At 38.5% G+C, this 27754-nt stretch overlaps 1 protein-coding gene across 10 annotated transcripts in view; it reads right to left on the bottom strand.

The window, feature by feature from the left end:
* The window catches only part of LOC143037431 (rotatin-like), a 463326-nt gene that overhangs the window by 404139 nt on the left and 31433 nt on the right, over positions 1 to 27754 (bottom strand). For all 10 annotated transcript variants that reach the window (XM_076205620.1, XM_076205622.1, XM_076205623.1 and 7 more), the window contains 2 exons: positions 20235 to 20352; positions 18694 to 18852 (listed from right to left, as the gene is read on the bottom strand). In XM_076205620.1, coding sequence (XP_076061735.1) covers positions 18694 to 18852; positions 20235 to 20352 — 277 coding nt within the window. The remainder of the gene's footprint in view (positions 1 to 18693; positions 18853 to 20234; positions 20353 to 27754) is intronic.

The raw sequence follows: 27754 nt of genomic DNA, 5'->3' as shown, positions 1-27754 counted from the left end.
TCCACCATCACTGTACCTCCTTTTTTAAGACATTCTGCATGGCATCCATCCAGACCAGGTGCCTTACCTGCTTTCATCATCTTAACTGCTGCCTTCACTTCATCCTTCCTTATTTCTCCTCCATTTTCCTCACTCATTACTCTCACTTTCTTAGCATTTCCCATTGCAGCTATCTTTCCCTCCCTATCCTCCTTCACATTTAGCAACTCCCTAAAATATTCTGCCCATCTTCCCCATTATCATCTCTCCATGTGCACCTTTTACCTTTTCTTCTCTACTTGATTCGCCTCCTCTTCCTCTCTTAATTTAAAGAAATACAGGCGTATGTCAAAAGCGAAAATCTCGATATGATAGGAATAACTGAGACATGGTTAAATGGTACAGAGTTCGAAGCTGAATTTAATATTGCGGGATTTAAACACTTTCATCAGGATAGAAACCACAAGAAAGGTGGGGGTGTTCTGTTGTACATTAAAAACAATGTTCATGCTTGTGTTTTAGAGAAAGTGAAACAGGATGCATATGATAGTTTGTGGGTTGAGTTAACCCAAACAAATGGACAAAAAATGAATATAGGTGTAATATACAGGCCAAAGACATTATCATTAGCAGACGACAAACTGTTATTTCAAGAACTGTCTAGTTTCTGCAACCGGGATTTATTGATAATGGGTGATTTCAATTATACTGACATTGATTGGATGACCCTTGAACATGGCCATATAGGTAGTCACTTGATTGATTTTCTTGGTGACAATTACTTAATTCAGCATGTAAAAGAGCCCACAAGATATGGAAACTTACTCGATCTATTGATCACTAGCCGCGAAAGCATGGTAACTGATGTAGAAGTCGGTGAATCTGTTGCAAATAGCGATCACAACTTAGTTAGATTCAAACTCCTAAACAATTTTAGAATAGATACTTGTGTTTCTAAAATACCCGATTTCAGTACAGCTCAGTTCATAGGACTACGTCAGGAGCTTCAGCTTACAAACTGGGAGGCAAAATTAAACGAAAGACCTGTAGATCAGATATGGGAAATATTTCAAAATACGCTCACTAAGATGATTCAAACTTACATTCCTTTTAAGGACAGACGTCCCCCAAATCAGGCTCGCCCAAAGTGGCTCGACAAAGAAACTGAAAAAAGTATTGCTAAAAAGAGACAGGCTTATAAGAAATATAAGTGCTCGGGTGCATCTAATGACTATGAAAGTTATGTATCAATACAGAGAGATTTAAAAAAGACAATAAGAAAAAGAAAACGACAATACGAAATTAACATCGCTGATAAATCCAAAGACAATCCCAAAGAATTCTATAGTTACATTAGAGATAAAAAGGTTGTTAGGAATTACATTGGTCTACTATTATCTGCTAACAGTCAACTTGAATATTCAAATGAAGGAATGTGTAATATCTTAAACAATTATTTTAGCTCGGTATTCGTAAACGAAACACCTCAAAGTTGAATTCCAAACTGAAACCGGTGAAAAGTCTAGGGTAAACTTACTCACTATGGTAAATATAACAAAAGAAAAAATTAAAAGGTGTATAGATAAACTCAAAGTTAATAAAACACCAGGGCCTGATGGTTGGCATCCAAGAATCTTAAAGGAAATGAAAAATGAGATTGTTATTCCATTAGACATTATTTTCAAGAAATCCATCATATCCGGAGATGTCCCAAATGAATGGAAGCTAGCTAACGTTACTCCCATATTCAAAAAAGGTGACAAAAAGAAGCCAAATAACTATAGGCCTATAAGTTTGACTTCAATCGTAGGAAAAATAATGGAAACTATCATCAGAGATGCTATCGAACATCATTTAGAAAGTAACCGATTGATAAATGATAGCCAGCATGGTTTCAGACAGAAACGTTCTTGCGTGACTAACTTACTTGAATTCTACAACACAGTTATCTCGAATTATGACAAAAGAAACAATATAGATTTAATATCTCTAGACTTTGATAAAGCTTTTGATACCGTCCCACACGAAAGACTACTTACTAAATTAGCTTTACACGGAATAAGTGGTAGCCTATTAGGTTGGACTAGTAATTGGTTGAATGGTCGAAAACAGAGTTGTTTTAAATGGAAAAACTTCTAGATGGAAAAATGTTACAAGTGGAGTTCCTCAGGGTTCCGTTCTTGGGCCACTTCTATTCATAGTATATATAAATGATATAGACCATGAACTAAAATCTACTGTTTCCAAATTTGCTGATGATACAAAATTGTCCGGAGTGGCAAATGATCACTCAAACCAATTAGATATTCAAGAAGATTTAGATAAATTATGGCAATGGTCTGAAAAGTGGCTAATGAAATTTAACACAAGTAAATACAAGGTAATGCACATAGGTAAAAATAACAGTAAGTACGATTACAAGTTATTTGGAAATTCGTTAACAAAAGTGGATAGTGAAAAAGATCTCAGCATAATTATCAGTAACGACCTCAAATCATCCAAGCAGTGTATTTCAGCCTCTGGGAAAGCAAATAAGATTCTAGGACTGATTTTGATTTCAAAAGTCCATCACTCATTAACAAGCTATATAAATTGTTAGTTCATCCACATTTGGAATATGCTGTTTCCATATGGTCACCGAATCTCATTAAAGACATTGACAGACTGAAAAAAGTACAACGGCGAGCCACAAAACTGATTCCAAGCTTTTGATATCGTCCCACACGAAAGACTACTTACTAAATTAGCTTTACACGGAATAAGTGGTAGCCTATTAGGTTGGACTAGTAATTGGTTGAATGGTCGAAAACAGAGAGTTGTTTTAAATGGAAAAACTTCTATATGGAAAAATGTTACAAGTGGAGTTCCTCAGGGTTCCGTTCTTGGGCCACTTCTATTCATAGTATATATAAATGATATAGACCATGAACTAAAATCTACTGTTTCCAAATTTGCTGACGATACAAAATTGTGCGGAGTGGCAAATGATCACTCAAACCAATTAGATATTCAAGAAGATTTAGATAAATTACGGCAATGGTCTGAAAAGTGGCTAATGAAATTTAACACAAGTAAATGCAAGGTAATGCATATAGGTAAAAATAACAGTAAGTACGATTACAAGTTATTTGGAAATTCGTTAACAAAAGTGGATAGTGAAAAAGATCTCAGCGTAATTATCAGTAACGACCTCAAATCATCCAAGCAGTGTATTTCAGCCTCTGAGAAAGCAAATAAGATTCTAGGACTGATTTTGATTTCAAAAGTCCATCACTCATTAACAAGCTATATAAATTGTTAGTTCGTCCACATTTGGAATATGCTGTTTCCGTATGGTCACCAAATCTCATTAAAGACATTGACAGACTGCAAAAAGTACAACGGCGAGCCACAAAACTGATTCCAAATATCAAAAATAAATCATACGAAAATCGACTAAAACATATGAATCTGTTTTCCCTAAAAAAGCGTAGACTTAGAGGTGACTTGATACAGGTCTTTAAGATTTTAAAGGGAATTGACATCAAAAGTGACAACATTTTCACATTGAATGAGAATCAGACAAGAAACAATGGTCTCAAACTGTCCGGAAATAGATTCAATTTGGAAGTAGGTAGAAACAACTTTGCCAACCGTGTAGTTAATGAATGGAATAAACTTCCTGCACAGGTAGTGCAATGTAGTTCTGTTCGAAGCTTTAAGAATCTTTTAGATAAACACCTAAGCAAGATGCTGTAATGATTATAATTTATTTTATATTATTTGTTTTTGTTTTGTTATCATTTGTCTGTCAGATTTTCATTTATCATTAGTTATATGTCAATTTATTATTATTTACTATTTACCTATTTGTTTATTATTTAACTATACCTATGCATTTATTTATGTATTTTATTTGTTATTTACATTATAGTTTTTATTTATTATTTTATTATTATGATTTTTTTTCGCATCCGACCTAGATATGGACCAAAAGGTCTCCTGTCGGCATGCTTCGCCTTTGTAATCCTTTGTAATTCACTACACTGAATTATCAATCTTTCTATTAACCACTTTAGTACGAGTCAAATTCTTGCACTCAGCATTGGCTGCCATATGTATGATGCATCACACTACTCTATTATAAAATATAAAGTCATTGCTGTATTACTCGTTCTTTTACTCTAAGTAATAATAAACACAGAAAATGTGATCAAACCATTTCACAGAATACAGGGCTAACTCATTTGACTACTTGGTTAAGGAAATGATTAAAAAAGTATTAGTTACACTAATAAGACCAAAACTGGAGTATGCAGCAACACCATGGACACCCAGTACTAAAAAGAATATAAAAAAAATTAGAAAGAATACAAAGATCATGCATGATTGATACCCCAAAATCAACTCAAACGTGAGACACCAATGTTTTTTTCAAGGTTTCCAAAAGAGGATTATTAGGTAGAGGTTTAGATGTGGAAAGAGAAACTAGGTATAAAAATTTACTAAGAAATCAGGATATTGCTGATTTGATGAAAGAACTAATAGATTTGAAAGATGAATATAGGCCACTGTACAGAGAAATAAACCAACTATGAAGAGCTAATGAAGAGATGAACAAAGAGCTTAATGATCTAAAAAACAAATTAGATATGGTGAGAAGTATTTATTTACCTAGTTGTAATATACAGGAGGGGAGCTATGCTCGTGGTGACCCATCTTTGTATCTCTCCGCATCAAGTTTTATCTTAAAATCTTGTATAGTGTTTGCACATACTGTTTTGTTGTCTAATTTGTTCCATGTATTAATCACTCTGTGTGGGAAACTGTTCCTTTTCAAGTTTTTTCTTTAACCATCTTTTATCAGTTTTTTTCCGTGTCCTCTCGTTTTACCGTTGTTCCACACTAACAGGTCACTCCTGTCTAAAACTTCCATTCCTTTCATTATTCTGTAGTCAGCAAATCTCCTCTTTCTCTTCTTTGTTCCAGAGTTGGTAGGTTCAGTTTGGATAGTCTTTGCTCATATGTTAGTTCGGCGAGAGTCGGTGCTAGTTTGGTTGTCGCTCTTTGTAATCTTTCTAGTTTCTTAATATTCTTTTTGGTACTGGGAGTTCAAAGTGATGCTGCATACTCAAGTTTTGGTCTTATTAGTGTAGTTAGTATTTTCTTTATCATTTCTTCATCCATATAAGTAAATGCCACTTTGATTGACTTCAATAAATTGTAGGTTTCTCCGAATATTTTATTTATATGCTTATCAGGTTTCATGTCCTTTCCAATCATCACTCCAAGATCTTTTTCAGAGTTTGCTTTTTTTTTCTTCCCCAATTCTGTAATCTTTTGATATTCTGTTTTTACTCTTTCCAAATTCCAATATACTGCATTTCTTTATATTAAATTTCACTTCCCACTTTTGAGTCCAATTCCATATCGTGTCCAGATCTTGTTGCAATGAGTTGCAGTCCTCTTCCGTTTTTACCTTCCTAAGTAATTTTGCATCTGCAAAAAAATTCATATAGCACTCCACGCCTTCATTCATGTCATTAATGTATATGGCGAACATGATCGGGGCCAGTACTGATCCTTGCGGGACACCACTTTTTACTTCTTCCCAGTTGGAGAATTTTTCTCTAATTACAACTCTCATTTTCCTCCCAATCAGGAAGTCTTTCATCCATTCCAATAATTTTCCTCTGATACCACCCTTTGATTCTATCTTATTTATTAATTTCCTATGAGGTACCTTATCGAATGCCTTTTGCAGGTCCAGAAAAGCACAGTCCGCCCATCCATCTCTTTCTTGTATTATGTCTACTAATCTTGAGTAAAAGCAGATCAGATTTGTTGTATTTTACCTATTTACCTAGTTGTAATATACGGGAGGGGAGCTATGCTCGTGGTGACCCGTCTTTGTATATCTCCGCATCAAGTTTTATCTTAAAATCTTGTATAGTGTTAGCACATACTGTTTTGTTGTCTAATTTGTTCCATGTATTTATCGCTCTGTGTGGGAAACTGTTCCTTTTCAAGTTTTTTCTATAACTATCCTTTTTCAAGTTTTTTCCGTGTCCTCTTGTTTTACCGTTTTCCCACACTTATAGGTCGTTCCTGTCTAAAACTTCCATTCCTTTCATTATTCTGTAGATAGCAAATCTCCTCTTTCTCTTCTTTGTTCCAGAGTTGGTAGGTTCAGTTTGGATAGTCTTTGCTCATATGTTAGTTCGGCGAGTGTTGGTGCTAGTTTGGTTGTCGCTCTTTGTAATCTTTCTAGTTTCTTAATATTCTTTTTGGTATTGGGTGTCCAAAGTGATGCTGCGTACTCAAGTTTTGGTCTTATTAGTGTAGTTAGTATTTTCCTTATCATTTCTTCATCCATATTAAGTAAATGCCACTTTGATTGCTCTCAATAAGTTGTAGGTTTCTCCGAACATCTTATTTATATGCTTATCTGGTTTCATGTCCTTTCCAATCATCACTCCAAGATCTTTTTCATAGTTTTTTTTTTTCTTCCCCAATTCTGTAATCTTTTGATATTCTGTTTCTACTCTTTCCAAATTCCATTATACTGCATTTTTTAATATTGAATTTTACTTCCCACTTTTGAGTCCAATTCCATATTGTGTCCAGATCTTGTTGCAATGAGTTGCAGTCTTCTTCCGTTTTTACCTTCTTAAGTAATTTTGCATCATCTGCAAAAAAATTTATATAGCACTCCACGCCTTCATTCATGTCATTAATGTATACAGCGAACATGATTGGGGCCAGTACTGATCCTTGTGGGACACCGCTTTTTACTTGTCTGAATCCAAATTGATTTGGGTTCAGTATAGATTTTTCTTCCAGGTATACCCATCTGTTTTTGACAACTCTTTCACAAATTTTTGCTATTGTGCTTGTTAGCGACACCGGTCTGTAGTTAGATGGATCTTCTTTATCACCTCCCTTATAAATTGGTACAATGTTTGCCTTTTTCCAGTCCAATGGTACTTTTCCTTCTTTAAGTGAGGATTTAATTATATTATATATTTTGTCAATTAATTCTTCCATACATTCCTTCAGTATCAAGTTTGCAATTCCATCTGGGCCATGTGATTTTCTGACATCAAGGATTTTAATTTGATCACTGATTTCTTTTTGTGTTACATTTTTTCTTTCATTGCTGGGGATAATTCTCTCTCTATCTACACTGTTAGGCGAGTTTTCTCTTGTGAATACTGATCTGAAGTGGTTGTTCATAATTTCAGCAATTTCCAGTTTTTCTGTATATTCCTTTTATCTTGGCGCAGTTTTTCTATTTCTTGTTTGTTTTTTAGTTTTCCATTTACATATTTGTAAAATAGTTTGAGTTCTTCCTTACATTTGTCTATTATCTTTTTTTCATAATTCCTCTTTACATCTCTGCGTATTTTTATATATTCGTTTCTTAGTTTGATGTACGTTTGCCATTTGCTTTGTTTCTTATCTCTTTTCCACTTTTTCCAAGCTTTGTCTCTTTTTTCCTTAGCTTCACTACATCTTTTGTTGTACCAGCTCTTTATGTATGCCTTTTCCATTTGTTGTTGTGGTACATATTTGTTCACTCCTTCATTATAAATTTCTTTTAATATGTTCCATTTTTCTTCTATCCCCGTATCTTTGTTTTGGAATTTTTCCCAGTTTGTATTGCGAAAGAATGTTTTAAGTTTCTCAAAGTTTGTTTTGTTATACATAGGTCTTCCTATTCTATCTTTATCATTTTTGCTTTGGTCCATTTGTTCTTTCAATTCCATTTCTATAAGTACGTGGTCACTTTTTCCTATCGGAGTTTTATAATCAATTTTTTCAATAATCTCAGGTTCTGTCGTAAGTACTAAGTCCAATTTTGAGGGTTCTTCAATTCCTCTGTATCTAGTATTTTCTTTAATCCATTGGGTCATTGTGTATTCAATGGTCATGTCAAGGAGTACATTGCCCCAGTGTTTCTCTCCCCCCTTCACTGTCATTTCTTCCCAGCATATTTCTTTTGAATTAAAGTCACCCATAATTACTGTATTTCCTCCATCTTTCAGTGTTTCAATTAATTCATCTTTTGTATCTTCTAGTAACTCGGAATGAACCCTTTCTGTCCAGGCTTGTGTTTTAGGAGGTACATATACCACTGCAAATTTTCTTTTCTTCATTTGTTTACCTTCGACTTGTACTATAATTGATTCTACATTATTTTTTCCTTCAGTTATTTTGTTATCACAGAAGTGATAACATAAGAATGAAAAATGTAGATAAAAGTATAAATGAGGCGTTGAAAAAAGAAGTCAAAGAACAAATACAAGCAGTGGCCAAGAAAGCAGGAGAAACAATTAAGGAGATGGATCTACAAGAAATAAAGAACCAGTGGAAGCTAGAACAAGAAAACCAGAAAATAACCTTTCACCACTTCAGTACGGAACTTAAAGCTCGCGGGCAGCAACCAATGCCAGCCGTACGTGTCGTAATAATACTCGCATCATAAAATATAGTCGCCGCTTATATCGATCGTTCTCTCTTTCACCCGCGAATTTTGAAAACCACAGAGAATGGGATTCAGGGCACATTTGAGAGAATGTAAAAACACAGGGGCGACTACAATAAATATAATCAAGACGCCGATATGGCAGCGTCGCGAATCCACTTGCTCCTCATGACGCCTACGTGTGCGGCACCGTATGGAAGGGGTTAAAGAAATAGTACAACAGCAGGAAGAGGAAAATGCTAAATAAACGGTAAAGTAATTAAAGAAAAGGAAAACTCGGTAAGAGACACAGTGGATAAAAAGAAGTGCATTGTAGTTTATGATATTCAAGAAAAACATAATGTACATAGATCCATCCATCCATACACCAAAGGCTTTTTCCCCTTACACAGGGGGTAGCCAAAAAAGAAAAAGGCATAGAAACCACTCCCACCCATTCCATTTCCTATATATTCCACTCCACTCCACCCTCCCTCTCATCTTGGCACCTCCTGGATGACAGGTCATCCCTGCATCCTGTCCACTGTCCTGGGTCAGAAGCAGTGTCGCAAGACACAGCACATCCACAACAAGGCTGCTTCATAAATTCGGCGACCCCCCCCCCTCCGTCCCCCCCATGCAGAAAAGAAGACGGGGAGAAATCCCTTCAGGCTGCATAAAAATATTTCTCATACATACTTCCTCACCCCCCATCCCCCACCCACTCCCCCCTCATGCATCACAGCATCATCTATACACAACCCCTCTTCATTCACCCATCTTCTGTCCTTTCCCGTCCTTTTGTAATGCCCCTTTCACCCCATCCTTCCATCCATCTCATCCTAGGATGCCCCCTCATATTCACTCCTTACACACGTCTTTTACTAATCTTTCTTCACTCATTCTTTCCATGTGTCCAAACCATCCTAATACTCTTTCATCAACCCTATCTCCCAGTTCCCTTTCCACCCCTGTTCTCCTCCTCACCTCATTTCTCACTCTATCCAGCCTAGTAAGCCCTATCATACTTCTCATACATTTCATCTCAAACACATTCATACTCCTTCACTCTTCCTCTCTTATGTTCCATGCTTCTGCCCCATAAAATGCTGTTGGCACAATCATTTCTTCATATATCCTCCTCTTAGCATCCATTCCCAGATGTCTATTTCTCATTACACTTTTCAATCCACCAAGGCATTTACTCGCTTCTCTCAATCTACATTCTACCTCCACCTCCACTCCTCCCTATCCTGTCACATTCTCAACCAAGTATCTAAAACTATCTACTTCCTCCAGTCTTTCACCCTTAATGCTCATTTCCAGCCTGTTGTCACTCTCTCCCCTTGTACATCTCACCACCTTACTTTTACCCACATTTATCTTCAGATTCCTTCTTTCACACACCTTCTGAAACTGTCACTAACTTCCTCAATACCTCATCTGATCCTGCTACAAGCGCAGTGTCATCAGCAAACAACAGCTGGCTCACCTTCCACTTTTCTCCATTTTCTTTAATCATCTCCAACCCCAGACCCACTACCCTTGCATTCACCTCTCGCACCATCCCATCCATGTACAAGTTGAACAGCCAGGGCAACATAACACATCCCTGACAAAGTCCCACCTCTACCTCAAACCATTCACTCTCTCCATTTCTAATCCTAACACAAGCTCTACTACTCTCGTAAAAACTCTTGACTGCTCTTAACAGCTTTCCTCCTATCCCATATATCTGCAGTACCTCTCACAGTGCCTTCCAGTCTACCCTGTCGTAAGCCTTTTCCAAATCCATAAAAGCCCAAAAAACATCCTTACCTTTTCCTATAGTTTTCTCACATATCTGTCTTACCACAAAAGTCTGATCTACATGACCCCTACCTGTCCTAAACCCACACTGTTCCTCACCAATTACTCCCTCTGTTCCTCTCCTAATCCTCTCAATCAAGACCCTCCCATAAGCCTTCCCAACTACACTCAAGCTGATCCCTCTGAAACTACTACACTCACACTTGTCTCCCTTTCCCTTGTAAAGCAGAACTACCTAGGCACTCCTCCAGTCCTCCGGCACTCTACCCTCTCTTAAACAAACATCAAATAACCTCACCAGCCAATCCACCATAACTGTACCTCCTTTCTTCAGACATTCTGCATGGCATCCATCTAGACCAGGTGCCTTACCTGCTCTTATCATCTTAACAGCTGCTTTCACTTTATCCTTCCCTATTTCTCCTCCATTTTCCTCACTTATCATTCTCATTTTCTTAGCGCTTCCCACTGCAACTACCTTTCCCTCCCTATCCTCCTTCACATTTAGCATACATATACATACATATAACAAGGCTTTTTCCCCCTTACAAGGGAGGTAACCAAAAAGGAAAAGGCATAAAATCATTCCTACCCATTCCATCCCTGAATACACTCCACCCTCCTTCTTATCTTAGCACCTCCTGGATGACGGGTCATCCCTGCAACTTGTCCACTGCCCTGGGTCAGAAGCAGTGTCACAAGACACAGCACATCCACAGCAAGGTCGCTTCATTAAATCGGCGACCCCCCTCTCAATTCCCCCATGCATAAAAGGTGAATACGGGAAGAAATCCCTTTGGGCTGTGTCAAATTTTGCTCACACATACTACCTCACCCCCAATCCCCTCCGCCCATTCCACCTCATGCATCACAACATCATCCATATACAACCATTCTCCATTCACCCCTGTCTTCTGTCCTCTCCCGTCCTTCCTCAACAGACATTCCCCTCTTCCCCAAAGCCCCCTTCACCCCATCCATCCAACTCATCCTAGGACGTCCCTTCATGTTCACTCCCTCCACATCTGCTTTCCATACCTCAGTACTAGTCTTTCTTCACTCATTCTTCCCATGTGTCCAAACCATCCTAATACTCTTTCATCAATCCTATCTCCCAACTCCCTTTCCACCCCTGTTCTCCTCCTCACCTCCTCATTTCTCACTCCATCTAGCTTAGTAACCCCCATCATACTTCTCAGACACCTTATCACAAACATATTCAAATTCCTTCTCTCTTCCTCTCTTATGTTCCATGTTTCTGCTCCATACGGTGCTGTTGACACAATCACTCCTTCATACAGTCTCCTCTTAGCATCCATTCCCAAATGTCTATTCCTCATTACACTTTTTAATCCACCAAGGCATTTACTCACTTCTCTCAATCTACACTCTACCTCCACCTTCACTCCACCTTTTCCTGCCACATTTGCACCCAAGTATCTCAAACTATCCACTTCCTCCAGTCGCTCTCCCTTAATGCTCACTTCCAGTCTACTGCCACTTTCACCCCTTGTACATCTCATCACCTTACTTTAACCCACATTTATCTTCAGCATTCTTCTATCACACACTCTCCCAAACTGTCACCAACTTCCTCAATCCCTCCTCTATCCTGCCACAAGCGCAGTGTCGTCCACAAACAACAGCTGGCTCACCTCCCACTTTTCTCCATTTTCTTTAACCATCTCCAATCCCTGAACCACTACCCTTGCATTTACCTCTCGCACTACCCCATCAATGTATAAGTTGAACAGCCAGGGCAACTCCCTAAAATACTCTGCCCACCTTCCTCTCACTGCCTTCTCATCCATTATCATCTCTCTATCTGCAACTTTTAATTTTTCTTCTCTACTTGATTCGCCTCCTCTTTCTCTTTTAATTTCCATCATCATCATCATATACCAAGCCTTTTTCCCCCTTACTAGGGAGGTAGCCAAAAAGGACAAGGCATAAAATCATTCCCACCCATTCCATCCCCGAAAACACTCCACACCCCTCCACCCTCCCTCCCATCTTAGCACCTCCTAGATGACGGGTCATCCCTGCACCCTGTCCACTGCCCTGGGTCAGAAGCAGTGTCGCAGGACACAGCACATCCACAGCAAGGCCGCTTCATTAAATCGGCGTCCCCCCATATAAAGGAGAGGACGGGGAGAAATCCCTTCGGGCTGCGTCAAAATTTTTGCTCACACACACTACCTCATTCCACCTCATGCATCACAACATTTTCCATATACAACCATTCTCCATTCACCCGTCTTCTGTCCTCTCCCGTCCTTCCTCAACAGACATTCCCCTCTTCCCCAAAGCCCCCTTCACCCCATCCATCCATCTCATCCTAGGACGTCCCCTCATGTTCACTCCCTCTACATCTGCCTTCCATACCTCCTTTACTAGTCTTTCTTCACTCATTCTTTCCATGTGTCCAAACCATCCTAATACTCTTTCATCAACCCTATCTCCCAGCTCCCTTTCCACCCCTGTTCTCCTCCTCACCTCCTCATTTCTCACTCTATCAAGCCTAGTAACCCCCATCATACTTCTCAGACACTTAATCTCAAACACATTCAAGTTCCTTCTCTCTTCCTCTCTTATGTTCCATGTTTCTGCTCCATACAGTGCAAAGAATTCCAGTGGAGAGTAATAGACTTGAGATTAAGACAATGGCGCTTCAAAACGAACAAAACAAGGGAAGAAGAAACCAGGGAGAAGGAAGAAAATTAAAAGTGGCCTATACCAACATTGACGGACTAATTTCGGGACTGAACGAACTCAATGATTATCTGTTAGAAGCAAAACCAGACATAATGGGAATTGTAGAGACTAAACTAAGAGGTGAAATACCATCCACTGTTATCGGACAAGGTTTATACAACTACTGGATAAAAAACAGGGACAAGAAACAGGGAGGGGGAATCATGTTCTTGGCCAAGAAAGACCTAAAGGTGACAAAAATTGCAGAGGGCAAAGGTAATGCTGAATTGATCATGATAAAAGTCGAAGGCAAGAATATGAAAAGTAGAAAGTTTGTGGTGACTTATGTGCCTCCAAAAACAAGCGCTTGGAAAGAAATTGAACATAAAAAAATGCTAGATGACACAAGAAAATCACTCAATGAGATACTAATGGGTAAGGGTAATCTGGTAGTTATGGGGGACTTCAATTGCAAAGAAATTTGTTGGGACAGCATGACAGTGCAAGGAGGAGATGACTCGTGGGGCAATGTACTGCTAGATATGACCATGGAGTACACAATGACCCAATGGGTCCGTGAAAACACAAGGTACAGAAATAATGAAGAGCCATCGAAACTAGATCTAATATTTACAACAGAGCCTGAAATAGTGCATAAAGTCCAGTATGAGACACCAATTGGAAAGAGTGACCATGTACTCATCGAAACTATACTAAAGGAAGAAATAGACATAGAGAGGAACGAAAAGCATAGGAAAGGAAGACTGAGGTACAACAAAACAGACTTTACAAAACTAAAGACATTCTTCCGGAATGCAAACTGGGAAATATTTTACAGGGAAGAAACAGCAGTGGAAGAGAAATGGAATATATTGATGGAAAACTACAATGAAGGGGTAAACAGGCATGTACCAAGACAAAAGCGAGAGAGAGAGTACATTAAATGTTGGTTCAACAAAAGATGCAGTGAGGCAAAAGACAGAAGGGACAAAGCTTGGAAAAAGTGGAGAAAAGACAAAAAACAAAGCAAATGGCAAATTTATGTTAACTGTAGAAATGAGTATGTTAATGTGAGAAGAGAGGAGAAAAGGAACCATGAGAAGGATATTATAGACAAATGCAAAGAGCAACCCAAACTATTCTATCGGTATGTGAATGGTAAACTTAAAAACAAACAGGAATTGGTGAAACTATGCCAAGGAAACATAGAATACACAGAAGATTTAGAGATGGCCGAAGTCATGAACAATCACTTTAAATCTGTTTTCACCAGAGAGAAAATACCGAATTGTGACATAGACAAAAACAAGAAATCTCCCCTCATGAATGAGTTTACAGCATCACTAAAGGAAATATCAGAACATTTATCAAGGCTGGATGTCAGAAAATCACATGGCCCGGACGGTATTGCAAATTGGATTCTAAAGGAGTGCAAAGAAGAACTAACAGACAAAATACACATCTTAATAAACAGCTCACTCAAAGAAGGAAAGATACCCGAGGACTGGAAAAACGCTAACATTGTACCAATACACAAAGGAGGAAACAAAGAAGAACCCACCAACTATAGGCCAGTATCACTAACAAGCACCATTGCCAAAATTTGTGAGAAAATAATCAAGAATAGATGGGTAAAACATCTGGAAGACAATGACATATTAAACCCAAGACAATTCGGATTCAGACAAGGAAGATCATGCTCCACAAACTTAATATGCTTTTACTCAAGACTAATAGACATAGTGCAAGAAAGAAATGGATGGGCTGATTGTGCATTCCTAGACTTGCAAAAAGCCTTTGACAAAGTACCACACAGAAAACTACTAAAAAAACTGGAACACATAGGAGGAATACAGGGAAACCTACTAAAATGGATAGAGGACTTTCTGACTGGTAGAAAGATGAGAGTAGTGCTCAGAGAAAAATATTCAGACTGGAAAGAGGTGATCAGTGGAGTACCGCAAGGATCTGTGCTGGCACCAATAATGTTTGCTATCTATATGAATGACATGGATGAGGACGTGAACTGCTACATGAGCTTCTTTGCCGATGACGCCAAACTGCTAAGGAAAATAGAAACTGATGAGGACTGTGAAGCACTGCAAGAAGACCTAAATAGGGTATGGAACTGGAGTCAGAAATGGGAAGTGGACTTTAATACTAAGAAGTGTAGCATAATGGAGTTTGGAAAAAGCAAAAACAGAATATCAGGAAAATATACAATTGGAACCAAAGAAGTAAAGAAAGTAGGATCCGAAAAAGATTTGGGAGTAATTATCACGAACGACTTGTCCTATGATATACAGATTAACAAAATTGTCGGGGAGACTTACAACTTGCTAAGATCAATAAAAGTGGCGTTTACATACTTGGACGAAGACATGATGAAAAAAATATTGGTTACATTGATAAGGCCTAGATTAGAGTATGCAGCGACATTGTGGTCCCCCAGTACCAAAAAGAATATAAAGAAAATAGAAAGAATCCAAAGAGCAGCTACAAAAATGGCACCTGCACTTGCAAACCTATCATACGAAGAGAGATTGGCTAAACTGGAGTTACCGACACTGGAGCAAAGAAGAGAGGTGACCTATTGACCATCTACAGAATCATGAAAGGCACAGAGGTACTCGATAGTGAGAACTTACTTAACTGGGACAAAAGAAACACAAGAGGACATGGAAAGAAAATAAAAAAAACATAGCTATAGAAGAGAACTGAAGAAAAACAGTTTTCCTCATAGAGTTTTGGACACTTGGAACAAACTGGACAATGAAATAGTATGCGCAAAAACCATTCATGAGTTTAAAAACAAACTAGACACTGCAAGATACAAAGGCGGGACAACACGAGCATAGCTCCCCTTCCCGCAAAATACAACTAGGTAAATACAACTAGGTAAATACAGTCTCCTCTTAGCATCCATTCCCAAATTTCTATTCCTCATTACACTTTTTAAACCACCAAGGCATTTACTCGCTTCTCTCAATCTACATTCTACCTCCACCTTCACTCCACCTTTTCCTGCCACATTTGCACCCAAATATCTAAAACTATCCACTTCCTCCAGTTGCTCTCCCTTAATGCTCACTTCCAGATTACTGCCACTTACACCCCTTGTACATCTCATCACCTTACTTTTACCCACATTTACCCCCATCATACTTCTCAGACACTTCATCTCAAACACATTCAAGTTCCTTCTCTCTTCCTCTCTTATGTTCCATGTTTCTGCTCCATACAATGCTGTTGGCACAATCACTCCTTCATACAGTCTCCTCTTAGCATCCATTCCCAAATTTCTATTCCTCATTACACTTTTTAAACCACCAAGGCATTTACTCGCTTCTCTCAATCTACATTCTACCTCCACCTTCACTCCACCTTTTCCTGCCACATTTGCACCCAAATATCTAAAACTATCCACTTCCTCCAGTTGCTCTCCCTTAATGCTCACTTCCAGATTACTGCCACTTTCACCCCTTGTACATCTCATCACCTTACTTTTACCCACATTTATCTTCAGCTTTCTTCTATCACACACTCTCCAAAACTCTGTCACCAACTTCCTCAATCCCTCCTCCGATCCTGCCACAAGCGCAGTGTCATCCGCAAACAACAGCTGGCTCACCTCCCACTTTTCTCCTTTTCCCTGACCCACTACCCTTGCATTCACCTCTCGCACCACCCCATCCATGTATAAGTTGAACAGCCAGGGTGACATAACGCATCCTTGACGAAGTCCCACCTTTACCTCAAACCACTCATTCTCTCCATTTCTTATCCTGACACAAGCTCTACTACTCTCATAAAAACTCTTGACAGCTCCCAGAAGCTTTCCTCCTATCCCGTATATCCGCTTAACCTCCCACAGTGCCTTTCTGTCTACCCTGTCGTAAGCCTTTTCCAGATCAATAAAGGCCCAGAAAACATCCTTCCCCTTTCCTATAGCTTTCTCACATATCTGTCTTACCACAAAAATCTGATCTACACAACCTCTACCTGTCCTAAATCCACACTAATTACTCCCTCTCTTCCTCTCCTAATCCTCTCAATCAAGATCCTCCCATAAGCCTTCCCAACTACACTTAACAAGCTAATCCCTCTGAAACTACTACACTCACACTTGTCCCCCTTTCCCTTGTAAAGTGGAACTATACAAGCACTCCTCCAGTCCTCTGGCACTCTACCTTCTCTCTGTAGATGGTCAACAAGTCACCTTTCTATTCTTTGTTCCAGAATTAGTAGTTCTAGTTTTGACACTCTTTCTTCATATGACATTTTTGATAATGTTGGGGCCATCTTCATAGTTGCTCTCTGGATTCTCTCAATCTTCCTGTTATTCTATTTAGTACTGGGTCCACTGTATTAAACCATCACAAGTATTCCCCTTCCCATTCAACACAACCTAGGTGTCCTGTGTATGAGTGTGTTTGTTGGGGTGTAAGTTATTTACCTAATTGTAGTATACAAGAAAGGAACAATGTTCGTTGGGTCTGTACAAACCGCAACAACCACATGGCTTGGAGCACATGTTGTCTTGTCCACACGACTAGACCTGACACGCGTATGACAGTGCAACACCTGCTTGACCCGACCAAACCTAATCCAGTGCAATTATGTAATTATGCACCACAGGTGACTACTCATGCAGTATATATATCGGCTCCTGGCCGCATGTACAATCAGTTCAGTTTTACCTTACAAATAAAGGAGATGAACTCATCAAAACCTCTTTCTCATCTCACAGTAGCATCGCTACAGGTCCCATCTCCTACTCTCCAATTTATCTCACCTAGCCTCAAATTCATGTGCAGTTCCAAATTAATCTATGTCCTTGATTTCCAATTATTGTGTTTAGATTTGAATTCACATATTATTCCAGCTTGGACTATATCACCTTCTAAGCTATTCCAAATATTTATTCATTTATATTGAAATCTGCATTTGTTCACATCCTTTAGACATTTAGTCTTCTTTAATCTGTTCTTATGACCTCTTAAAGCCCTCCTATCCTTATCAAGAATTCTCTTGTCAATGTAATCTATCCCATTTACTAAGCTGAATACTGTAATCATATCAACTCTTTCTATTCAATCTTTCAAAGTTGGCAGACCCAGTGCTTCTAGTTTCTCCTTATATGGTTTATTTGCCAAGCTGGGAACCAGTTCAGTTGCTGCCCATACCACTGACACATATTCCAGTCTCGGACAGATGAGGGTTTCAATGAGTTTTTTAATCTCTTCATCCCTATAGTGAAAAGGCTCTTTAATATTCTGCTGCAATCTGTACATCTCTCCCACAATCCTACTGATTTGTTTATCAGGTGACAGATTGTCTGTTATGAACACTCAAATATTTCTACTATTTTGCTTTTGTAATGGGCTCACTTTCCAAAGAATAGTTTAAAAAGTCTTTTGCAGCTATTGCCCATTTCCAATACTTTGTATTTTTGACATTGAAATTAATTTCACATTCTTGGCTCCATGCAAAAATAGTGTGTATATATGTATACACAAGATAATTAAACTATACACTAAAACCATATAAAAGAGAGACAGCTTTATGTATTAGTAGAAATTTTGGACAAAGAATACACAACAGTACAGTTATATCCTATTACTAGGTAGAAGGCAACCTGGCAGAACAAATAAAAAAAATCTAGAAACAAAAAATACACTTCCCAATAATGGGAAGAAGTTGTTATACAAGAACACTCTCATTCCAATTGTATATAAAAAAAGAAATAGGTACAAAAACACTACCTCAAGAATAGCAGGACGCTGCAGAAACACTTCTGGGGGGAAGTCCTTCAGCAGTACTGTGTTGAGGAAATGAGCAGCAGCCACAAGAGCCAATTGGTCACCACTTAGAAAAGATGATGTGGTTGACCCTAGTACTCTCCTATCACTGCTTGTTAAAGGCTAGAATATAATTATAGACAACTCACGAAACAGTACACAATATTAAAACTCTAAGACAGTAACAATAATTGACCACTACATTGAAGAAAAAAAGTAGTTTCCATAGTGTGTCTAACTGTTCACATCTTTCTCTAGACCTAACAGTCATCCTCTACAAATGTATCATATATGGACAAATATAATGCAGTAGTTCTATTTCACTATATCTTGTATCAATGAATAAACCAGAATCACAAATATAATTTTCTTTAGCATGCTCAAAATGTAATTTTGGTGCTACTGATTGCTAGTCTGTTCATCTCACCTGCCTATGTGCCACTGAACAACCTATCATTCCATTGCCCCAAATCTCTCAGCTCCCAGATAAACAGCAACAGACACCAAATTGGCCTATAAGTTACTCAAGAAAGAAATATTGTGTTGTTGCCATGGTATGGTCTCTTGTGTGACCAAGCCTATTTTATGTTGCCACTGTTTTAATAGTGGATGATAACCTAAATATAGTTGTGATAGTGTAGTTCTTGCTTCTCTTGAGATATTTCCTTGTAGGGTTAATGTCTGTATGGGTTTGAAGGAGTAGGAAGTTTGGTAATCACTCATGAAGTTTTTTTTTTTATCTGAGTGTGAATATATTTTGTAGTTAAGTGATGTGTGGTGCAGGCAGCAGGTCACTGTAAATGTTTGAGTAGTTTATTGCCAAAGACTTTTTTCATGTTGAATTTGGTTGTGCTTATGTAATTTCAAGAGATAGGTAGAACTGAGGGCTTTTGCACAGAATTATGTATATATAATTTTCATTTAATGGGAAAGATTTGTATTCTACTGTGCAGATGTTCTATTAGGGTGGTTCTTTCTCAATGCTTGTTATGTTTTACCTAGTTGTATTATACAGGAAGGGAGCTATGCTCGTGGTGACCTGTCTTTGTATCTCTCAGCATCAAGTTTTTTTTTAAATCTTGAATAGTGTTTAGGGTGTCTATATTTTTCTCCTTGATTGTTGGGATCTGTGCTATGCTAAAATTTTATTCTAACCTGTGTCACAATTTATGCAGCCCATCGGTCATCCATACCATATAAGGGTTACACATGTCTCCAACTATCCCTTCAGTATGGTGATGTACTTTACATACTTTATTCTAGTTGATACCTAATAACTATTCACCAAGTGGAACATGACTACAGTGAATAGATCTCTACTGATAGTCAAGTAAAGGACTGCAGTGCCTTGCTGTAGCCAGAGCTGTCATTTTTGCCATATGTACATGAATACTTTTAAGTGCTAATCAATAATATTTGAACTAACTTGATAAATCTAAAAAGTACATCAAGACACAAAATTCTGACATCGAAAACTGGCTAATGTTTCTTTAAGTTAAACTCACCTGCCAAGGGAAAGTACTAAATAAAATGGCAGAGGAATGCATAGGTGATATAGGGTCATTGCTCAGACTTGAAACATCCATCAATGAATCATCTTCCACAGCTTTCCTTGGACCTTCACTGAAATTATATAAGAGGATAGATAAATACAATCAATAAATAAATCCCTACAGCATCAGCAGCATGCATCATATGCTGCAAATTAAAAAAATCGCCAAAAATAGTCATTACATTGAGGATCAAATCTGTGGTAATGACCAAGTAGCCCTATCCATTGGCTATAAAAGACAACCAACTTTTTTATCTATTTATTGACAAAACTGGCAACCCCAGCAGTAATTTTTTGGGGGTAACTTGGGGCTATAAAACTGGCCTTTAAGATGTAATTTAGGTAACTCTGGTGTATGAAACAAAGTACAACGAGGTGAAGTTGTACCTCAACAGTTAGGCAGGTGCTATTTAGTATGTATTCAGACATATAGAGCTGGCAATTTTACACTGCCAATTTTTGTAATAAATGCGTAACGCAAAATATAGCCTGGCACTAATGGTGTGATGAAAGTTTACTAAAACATTTACCAAAACAAGAAACACCACAACCACCTATCCTCCATGAAATTATATAAAAAAAAAAAAAAAAAAAAAAAAAAAAAAAAAAAATCAATCTACTACATAACATGATAAGTATTTGCCAAAAAATCCGCAAAAACTATTTATAAAAACGTTTTCCATAAGTATCAGACTATTATGGGTGACTGTACATTGATTTGAAACATCATTCCTTCACTCTCTGAAATTCTAACAAAGCTTCCCCGAAAAATATGACCTCGTTCAACCCGCGTGAGGAGCGAAAAAAAGTCTACGGATGTTCTACCAAACTTTCGCATGCATATCTTGACAAAATCGACCCTTTTCTCCACTTCTAGGCTAATATGAATCAAAAGCAATATGTGTTGGTTTTACATCATCTTGAGTTGATAAAAAAAGAGGCTCCGACGCTGTACAAGTTAAAGAATGGGAAAAATCTTCCCTAGAAAAGAGTACACAATAAACTAAAAATTACAAAACATATAGTCCTGTAAGTAGAAAATATATACATACTGCATAGAAAAAAATACATCGTCCATTATAAATGTTCAATAAGCTGGTGTGAAGTACTCCACATAAAATTCAACACTGGGAAACAGGATCTCACCTTAATTATCAGTATATTGTATAATTCCATATATATCGAAAACATGAAAATCAAAACATAAATAGGAAGTCACTATGTTGAAAATTTTAGCCAAAACTTCAAAAAGATGCCTAGACACAAAGCCTGACATATTTCAAACCCACTGGATAATCATATACCCTGCACTTGGATACATATATACACACATATGAGGTCTGTCCAGAAAATATCCAACCATTGTAAGGGGGAAAAAGCCTTGGTATATGTATATGTATATGTATGTATGATGAATATTTGCAGAACTGGTAGTGTAATCCTAACAAAAGTTGATAGACACAGTCCTGGACAGAAAGTGATCATTCCAAAATATTAGAAGATACAAAATATGAATTAACTAATATACTGAAAGACAGAGGAAATGCAGTAATTATGTGTGACTTTAATTCAAAAGAAATATGTTGGGAGGAAATGACAGTGAAGGGCGGAGAGGAACTCTGGGGCAATGTCCTGCTCAACATGACCATCGAATACACAATGACTCAGAGGATAAAGGAAAATACCAGATACAGAGGTAGTGAAGAACCATCAAGGCTTGATTTAATACTTAGAGCATGAAATTGTAGACAAAATTTATTAAAAAATTCCAATAGGAACGAGTGACCATGTACTAATAGAATTTGAGTTGAAAGAGCAAATGGATCAAAGCAGAAATGATAAACATAGAATAGGAAGACTAATGTACAACAAAACAAATTTTGAGAAACTAAAAAAATTCTTTTGCAATGTGAACTGGGAAAAATTCCTAAATGAAGAAACAGGGATGGAAGAGAAATGGAATATATTAAAAGAAATTTATAATGAGGGAGTGAATAAATACATACAACAAAAAATGGAAAGAACATACATAGTAGTAGAGCTTGTGTCAGGATTAGAAATGGAGAGAGTGAGTGGTTCGAGGTAAAGGTGGGACTTCGTCAAGGATGCGTTATGTCGCCCTGGCTGTTCAACTTATAAATGGATGGGGTAGTGCGAGAGGTAAATGCAAGGGTAGTGGGTTAGGGATTGGAGATGGTTAAAGAAAATGGAGAAAAGTGGGAGGTGAGCCAGCTGTTGTTTGTGGACAACACTGCGCTTGTGGCAGGATCGGAGGAGGGATTGAGGAAGATGGTGACAGAGTTTGGGAGAGTGTGTGATAGAAGAAAGCTGAAGATAAATGTGAGTAAAAGTAAGGTGATGAGATGTACAAGGGGTGAAAGTGGCAGTAGTCTGGAAGTGAGCATTAACCCCTTCAATACGGGCCACATCGCTCGTCTGGCAGCATTAGCTGCCAGACGTGCGATGTTGCGTCATAATACTCGTATTATAAAAACTAAAGTCACTGCTCTTTCGCTCGTTCTCTTTCACCCGTGAATTTTGATAACAATAGAAAATATGGTGAAGCCAGTTTACAGAGTATGGGGGTCACGCAGGTACTACAATAAATATAATCAAGACACCGACGTCGGCATCCTTGTGTACCCACTTGCTCCTCATGACGCCTACATAGGCGTCACCATATGGAAGGGGTTAAGGGAGAACGACTGGAGGAAGTGGATAGTTTTAGATACTTGGGTGCAAATGTGGCAGGAAAAGGTGGAGTGAAGGTGGAGGTAGAATGTAGATTGAGAGAAGCGAGTAAATGCCTTGGTGGATTAAAGAGTGTAATGAGGAATAGACATTTGGGAATGGATGCTATGAGGAGACTGTATGAAGGAGTGATTGTGCCAACAGCACTGTATGGGGCATAAACATGGAACATAAGAGAGGAAGAGAGAAGGAGTTTGAATGTGTTTGAGATGAGGTGTCTGAGAAGTATGATGGGGGTTACTGGGGTGAATAGAGTGAGAAATGAGGAGGTGAGGAGGAGAACAGGGGTGGAAAGGGAGTTGGGAGATAGGGTTGATGAAAGAGTATTAGGATGGTTTGGACACATGGAAAGAATGAGTGAAGAAAGACTAGTAAAAGAGGTATGGAAAGCAGATGTGGAGGGAGTTGTTGTTGTCGTTCCCTAGACTGTCTGTCCAAGCAGTCCCGTCTCCCCAAGGAATGCCATAGCCGAAACTGGGTTTTCCCACAAATCCTTTATAGAGCGTATGTTGTGTTGTTTGCGTGCATGATTGTCTATAATGCAGTCTTCCATTATGTGTTGTATGGTATGGGGTGAAGTGTTACAGGGAGTGAACATGAAGGGACGTCCTAGGATGAGGTGGATGGATGGGGTGAAGGACGCTTTGGGGAAGAGGGGAGTGTCTGTTGAGGAAGGACAGGAGAGGACAGAAGACAGGGGTGAATGGAGAATGGTTGTATATAGATGATGTTGTGATGCATGAGGTGGAATGGGCAGGGGGATGGGGGGTGAGGTAGTGTGTGTGAGCAAATTTTTGACGCAGCCCGAAGGGATTTCTCCCCGTCTTCTCCTTTATGCATGGGGGGGGGGGGACAGAGAGGGGGGGTTGCCGATTTAATGAAGCGGCCTTGCTGTGGATGTGCTGTGTCTTGCGACACTGCTTCTGACCCAGGGCAGTGGACAAGGTGCAGGGATGACTCGTCATCCAGGAGGTGCTAAGATGAGAGCGAGGGTGGAGGGGTGTGGAGTGTATTCAGGGATGGAATGGGTAGGAATGATTTTATGCCTTTTACTTTTTGGCTACCTCCCTTGTAAGGAGGAAAAAGCCTTGGTATATGTATGTATGTACAACAAAAGGTGTAGTGAGGCTAAGGTTAAAGGGACAAAGCTTGGAAGAAATGGAAAAAAGACAAGAAAACAAGCAAATGGCAAATGTACATCAAACTAAGAAATGATTATGTAAAAATATGCAGAGATGAAAAGAAAAACTATGAAAAAAAAATAGAAAAATGCAAGGAAGAACTCAAACTATTTTACAGGTATGTAAATGGCAAAATGAAGGACAAACAAAAAATATGAATATACAGAAGTACTGGAAATGGCTAAAATTATGAACAACTTCAAATCAATATTCACAATAAAAAACTCACCTGTGAGGAAATAGAGAGATATCCCCTCAATGGAAGAAAAAATTGTAACACAGAAGGAAATCAGCGACCAAATCAAAACCCTTGACATCAGAAAATCACATGGTCCAGACAGAATTGCAAACTGGATACTGAAAGAATGCATGAAGGAATTAACAGATAAAATATACAATATAATTAAATTCTCACTTAAAGAAGGAAAAGTGCCACCGGACTGGAAGAATGCAAATATTGTACCGATTTATAAGGGAGGAAACAAGGAAGACCCATCAAATTACAGACCAGTCTCCCTAACAAGTACAGCAGCAAAAATTTGCAAAAAGGTCGTCAAAATTAGAGGGGTTAAACATTTGGAAGAAAAAACTATACTGAATCCAAATCAATTTGGATTCAGACAAGGAAGATCATGTACAACAAACTTGATCTGCTTCTACTCAAGATTGATAGACATAATACGAGAGATGATTGGGCAGACTGTGCCTTTCTGGACCTACAAAAGGCATTTGATAAGGTCCCACACAATAAACTAATAAGGAAGATTGAGTCAATAGGTGGCATCAGAGGAAAATTATTGGAATGGATGAAAGACTTCCTGACTGGGAGGAAAATGAGAGCAGTAATTAGAGATAAATTCTCAAATTGGGAAGAAATGATAAGTGGTGTCCTGCAGGGATCAGTACTGGCCCTGATCATGTTTGCCATATACATGACATGGATGAAGAAGTAGTGTGTTATATGAATTTCTTTGCAGACGACGCAAAAATACTAGAGTAAAAACTGAGGAGGATTGCAACTCATTACAACAAGACTTGGACAACATCTGGAAATGGACTCAAAAGTACATACATCATCATACATATACCAAGGCTTTTTCCTCCTTACAAGGGAGCTAACCAAAAAAGAAAAGGCATAAAATCATTCCCACCCACTCCATCCCTAAATACACTCCACACCCCTCCACCTTCCCTCCCATCTTAGCACCTCCTGAATGACTGGTCATCCCTGCACCTTGTCCACTACCCTGGGTCAGAAGCAGTGTCGCAGGACACAGCACATCCACAGCAAGGCTGCTTCATTAAATCGGCGACACCCCCCTCTCCGTCCCCCCTTTGCATAAAAGGGGAAGACGGGGAGAAATCCCTTCGGGCTGCATCAAATTTTTCTCACACATACTACCTCACCCCCCCATCCCCCGGCCCATTCCACCTCATGCATCACAACATCATCCATATTCAACCATTCTCCATTCACCCCTGTCTTCTGTCCTCTCCCGTCCTTCCTCAACAGACATTCCCCTCTTCCCCAAAGCCCCTTTCACCCCATCCATCCACCTCATCCTAGGACGTCCCCTCATGTTCACTCCCTCCACATCTGCTTTCCATACCTCATTTACTAATCTTTCTTCACTCATTCTTTCCATGTGTCCAAACCATCCTAATATTCTTTCATCAACCCTATCTCCCAACTCCCTTTCCACCCCTGTTCTCCTCCTCACCTCCACATTTCTCACTCTATCTAGCCTAGTAACCCCCATCATACTTCTCAGACACCTCATCTCAAACACATTCAAACTCCTTCTCTCTTCCTCTCTTCATCTGTAGATCAGATGTGGGAAATATTTCAAAATACGCTCACTAAGATGATTCAAACTTACATTCCTTTTAAGGACAGACGTCCCCCAAATCAGGCTCACCCAAAGTGGCTCGACAAAGAAACTGAAAAAAGTATTGCTAAAAGGAGACAGGCTTATAAGAAATATAAGTACTCGGGTGCATCTAATGACTATGAAAGTTATGTATTAATACAGATATTTAAAAAAGACATTAAGAAAAAGAAAACGACAATACGAAATTAACATCGCTGATAAATCCAAAGACAATCCCAAAGAATTCTATAGTTACATTAGAGATAAAAAGGTTGTTAGGAATTACATTGGTCCACTATTATCTGCTGACGGTCAACTTGAATATTCAAACGAAGGAATGTGTAATATCTTAAACAATTATTTTAGCTCGGTATTCGTAAACGAAATACCTCAAAGTGAATTCCAAACTGAAACCGGTGAAAAGTCTGGGGTAAACTTACTCACTATGGTAAATATAACAAAAGAAAAAATTAAAAGGTGTATAGATAAACTCAAAGTTAATAAAACACCAGGGCCTGATGGTTGGCATCCAAGAATCTTAAAGGAAATGAAAAATGAGATTGTTGTTCCATTAGACATTATTTTCAAGAAATCCATCATATCCGGAGATGTCCCAAGAGAATGGAAGCTAGCTAACATTACTCCCATATTCAAAAAAGGTGACAAAAAGAAGCCAAATAACTATAGGCCTATAAGTTTGACTTCAATCGTAGGAAAAATAATGGAAACTATCATCAGAGATGCTATCGAACATCATTTAGAAAGTAACCATTTGATAAATGATAGCCAGCATGGTTTCAGACAGAAACGTTCTTGCGTGACTAACTTACTCGAATTCTACAACACAGTTATCTCGAATTATGACAAAAGAAACAATATAGATTTAATATATCTAGACTTTGCAAAAGCTTTTGATACCGTCCAACACGAAAGACTACTTACTAAATTAGCTTTACATGGAATAAGTGGTAGCCTATTAGGTTGGACAAGTAATTGCTTGAATGGTCGAAAACAGAGAGTTGTTTTAAATGGAAAAACTTCTAGATGGAAAAATGTTACAAGTGGAGTTCCTCAGGGTTCCGTTCTTGGGCCACTTCTATTCATAGTATATATAAATGATATAGACCAGGGGTTCTCAGCCTTACTTGGTCCATTCACCCCTTTCACCATTTGTCAGAATGTCATTCCCCCCCTCCTTTCCAAGATTGTCTGTTTCAAAAGGTGCATTCTAAATAATATGCAAATATTACTAAAAACCCTTTTATTTTTTCCAAATTAGTATATATTTTTCCCAAATTAGTATAAATCCAGCCCAGGTGACAGGCCAGATAGGCTAAAACCTATAATTGCTTTCCTCACCCCGTAAGCTGACTGTGGTCACAAATCACCCCCAGAAATCCCAAAATTCCCCCTTGGGGGTGAATTTCACCCCTAATGAGAACCCCTGATATAGACCATGGACTAAAATTTACTGTTTCCAAATTTGCTGATGATACAAAACTGTGCGGAGTGGCAAATGATCACTCAAACCAATTAGATATTCAAGAAGATTTAGATCAATTACAGCAATGGTCTGAAAAGTGGCTAATGAAATTTAACACAAGTAAATGCAAGGTAATGCACATAGGTAAAAATAACAGTAAGTACGATTACAAGTTATTTGGAAATTC

The sequence above is a fragment of the Oratosquilla oratoria genome, chromosome 22 (assembly GCF_046742065.1).
Source record: "Oratosquilla oratoria isolate Oo_2021 chromosome 22, ASM4674206v1, whole genome shotgun sequence".
In the NCBI taxonomy this organism is placed as follows: domain Eukaryota; kingdom Metazoa; phylum Arthropoda; class Malacostraca; order Stomatopoda; family Squillidae; genus Oratosquilla; species Oratosquilla oratoria.
The sequence above is the reverse complement of the archived record's forward strand: the minus strand, read 5'-3'. Positions and strand labels throughout refer to the sequence as shown.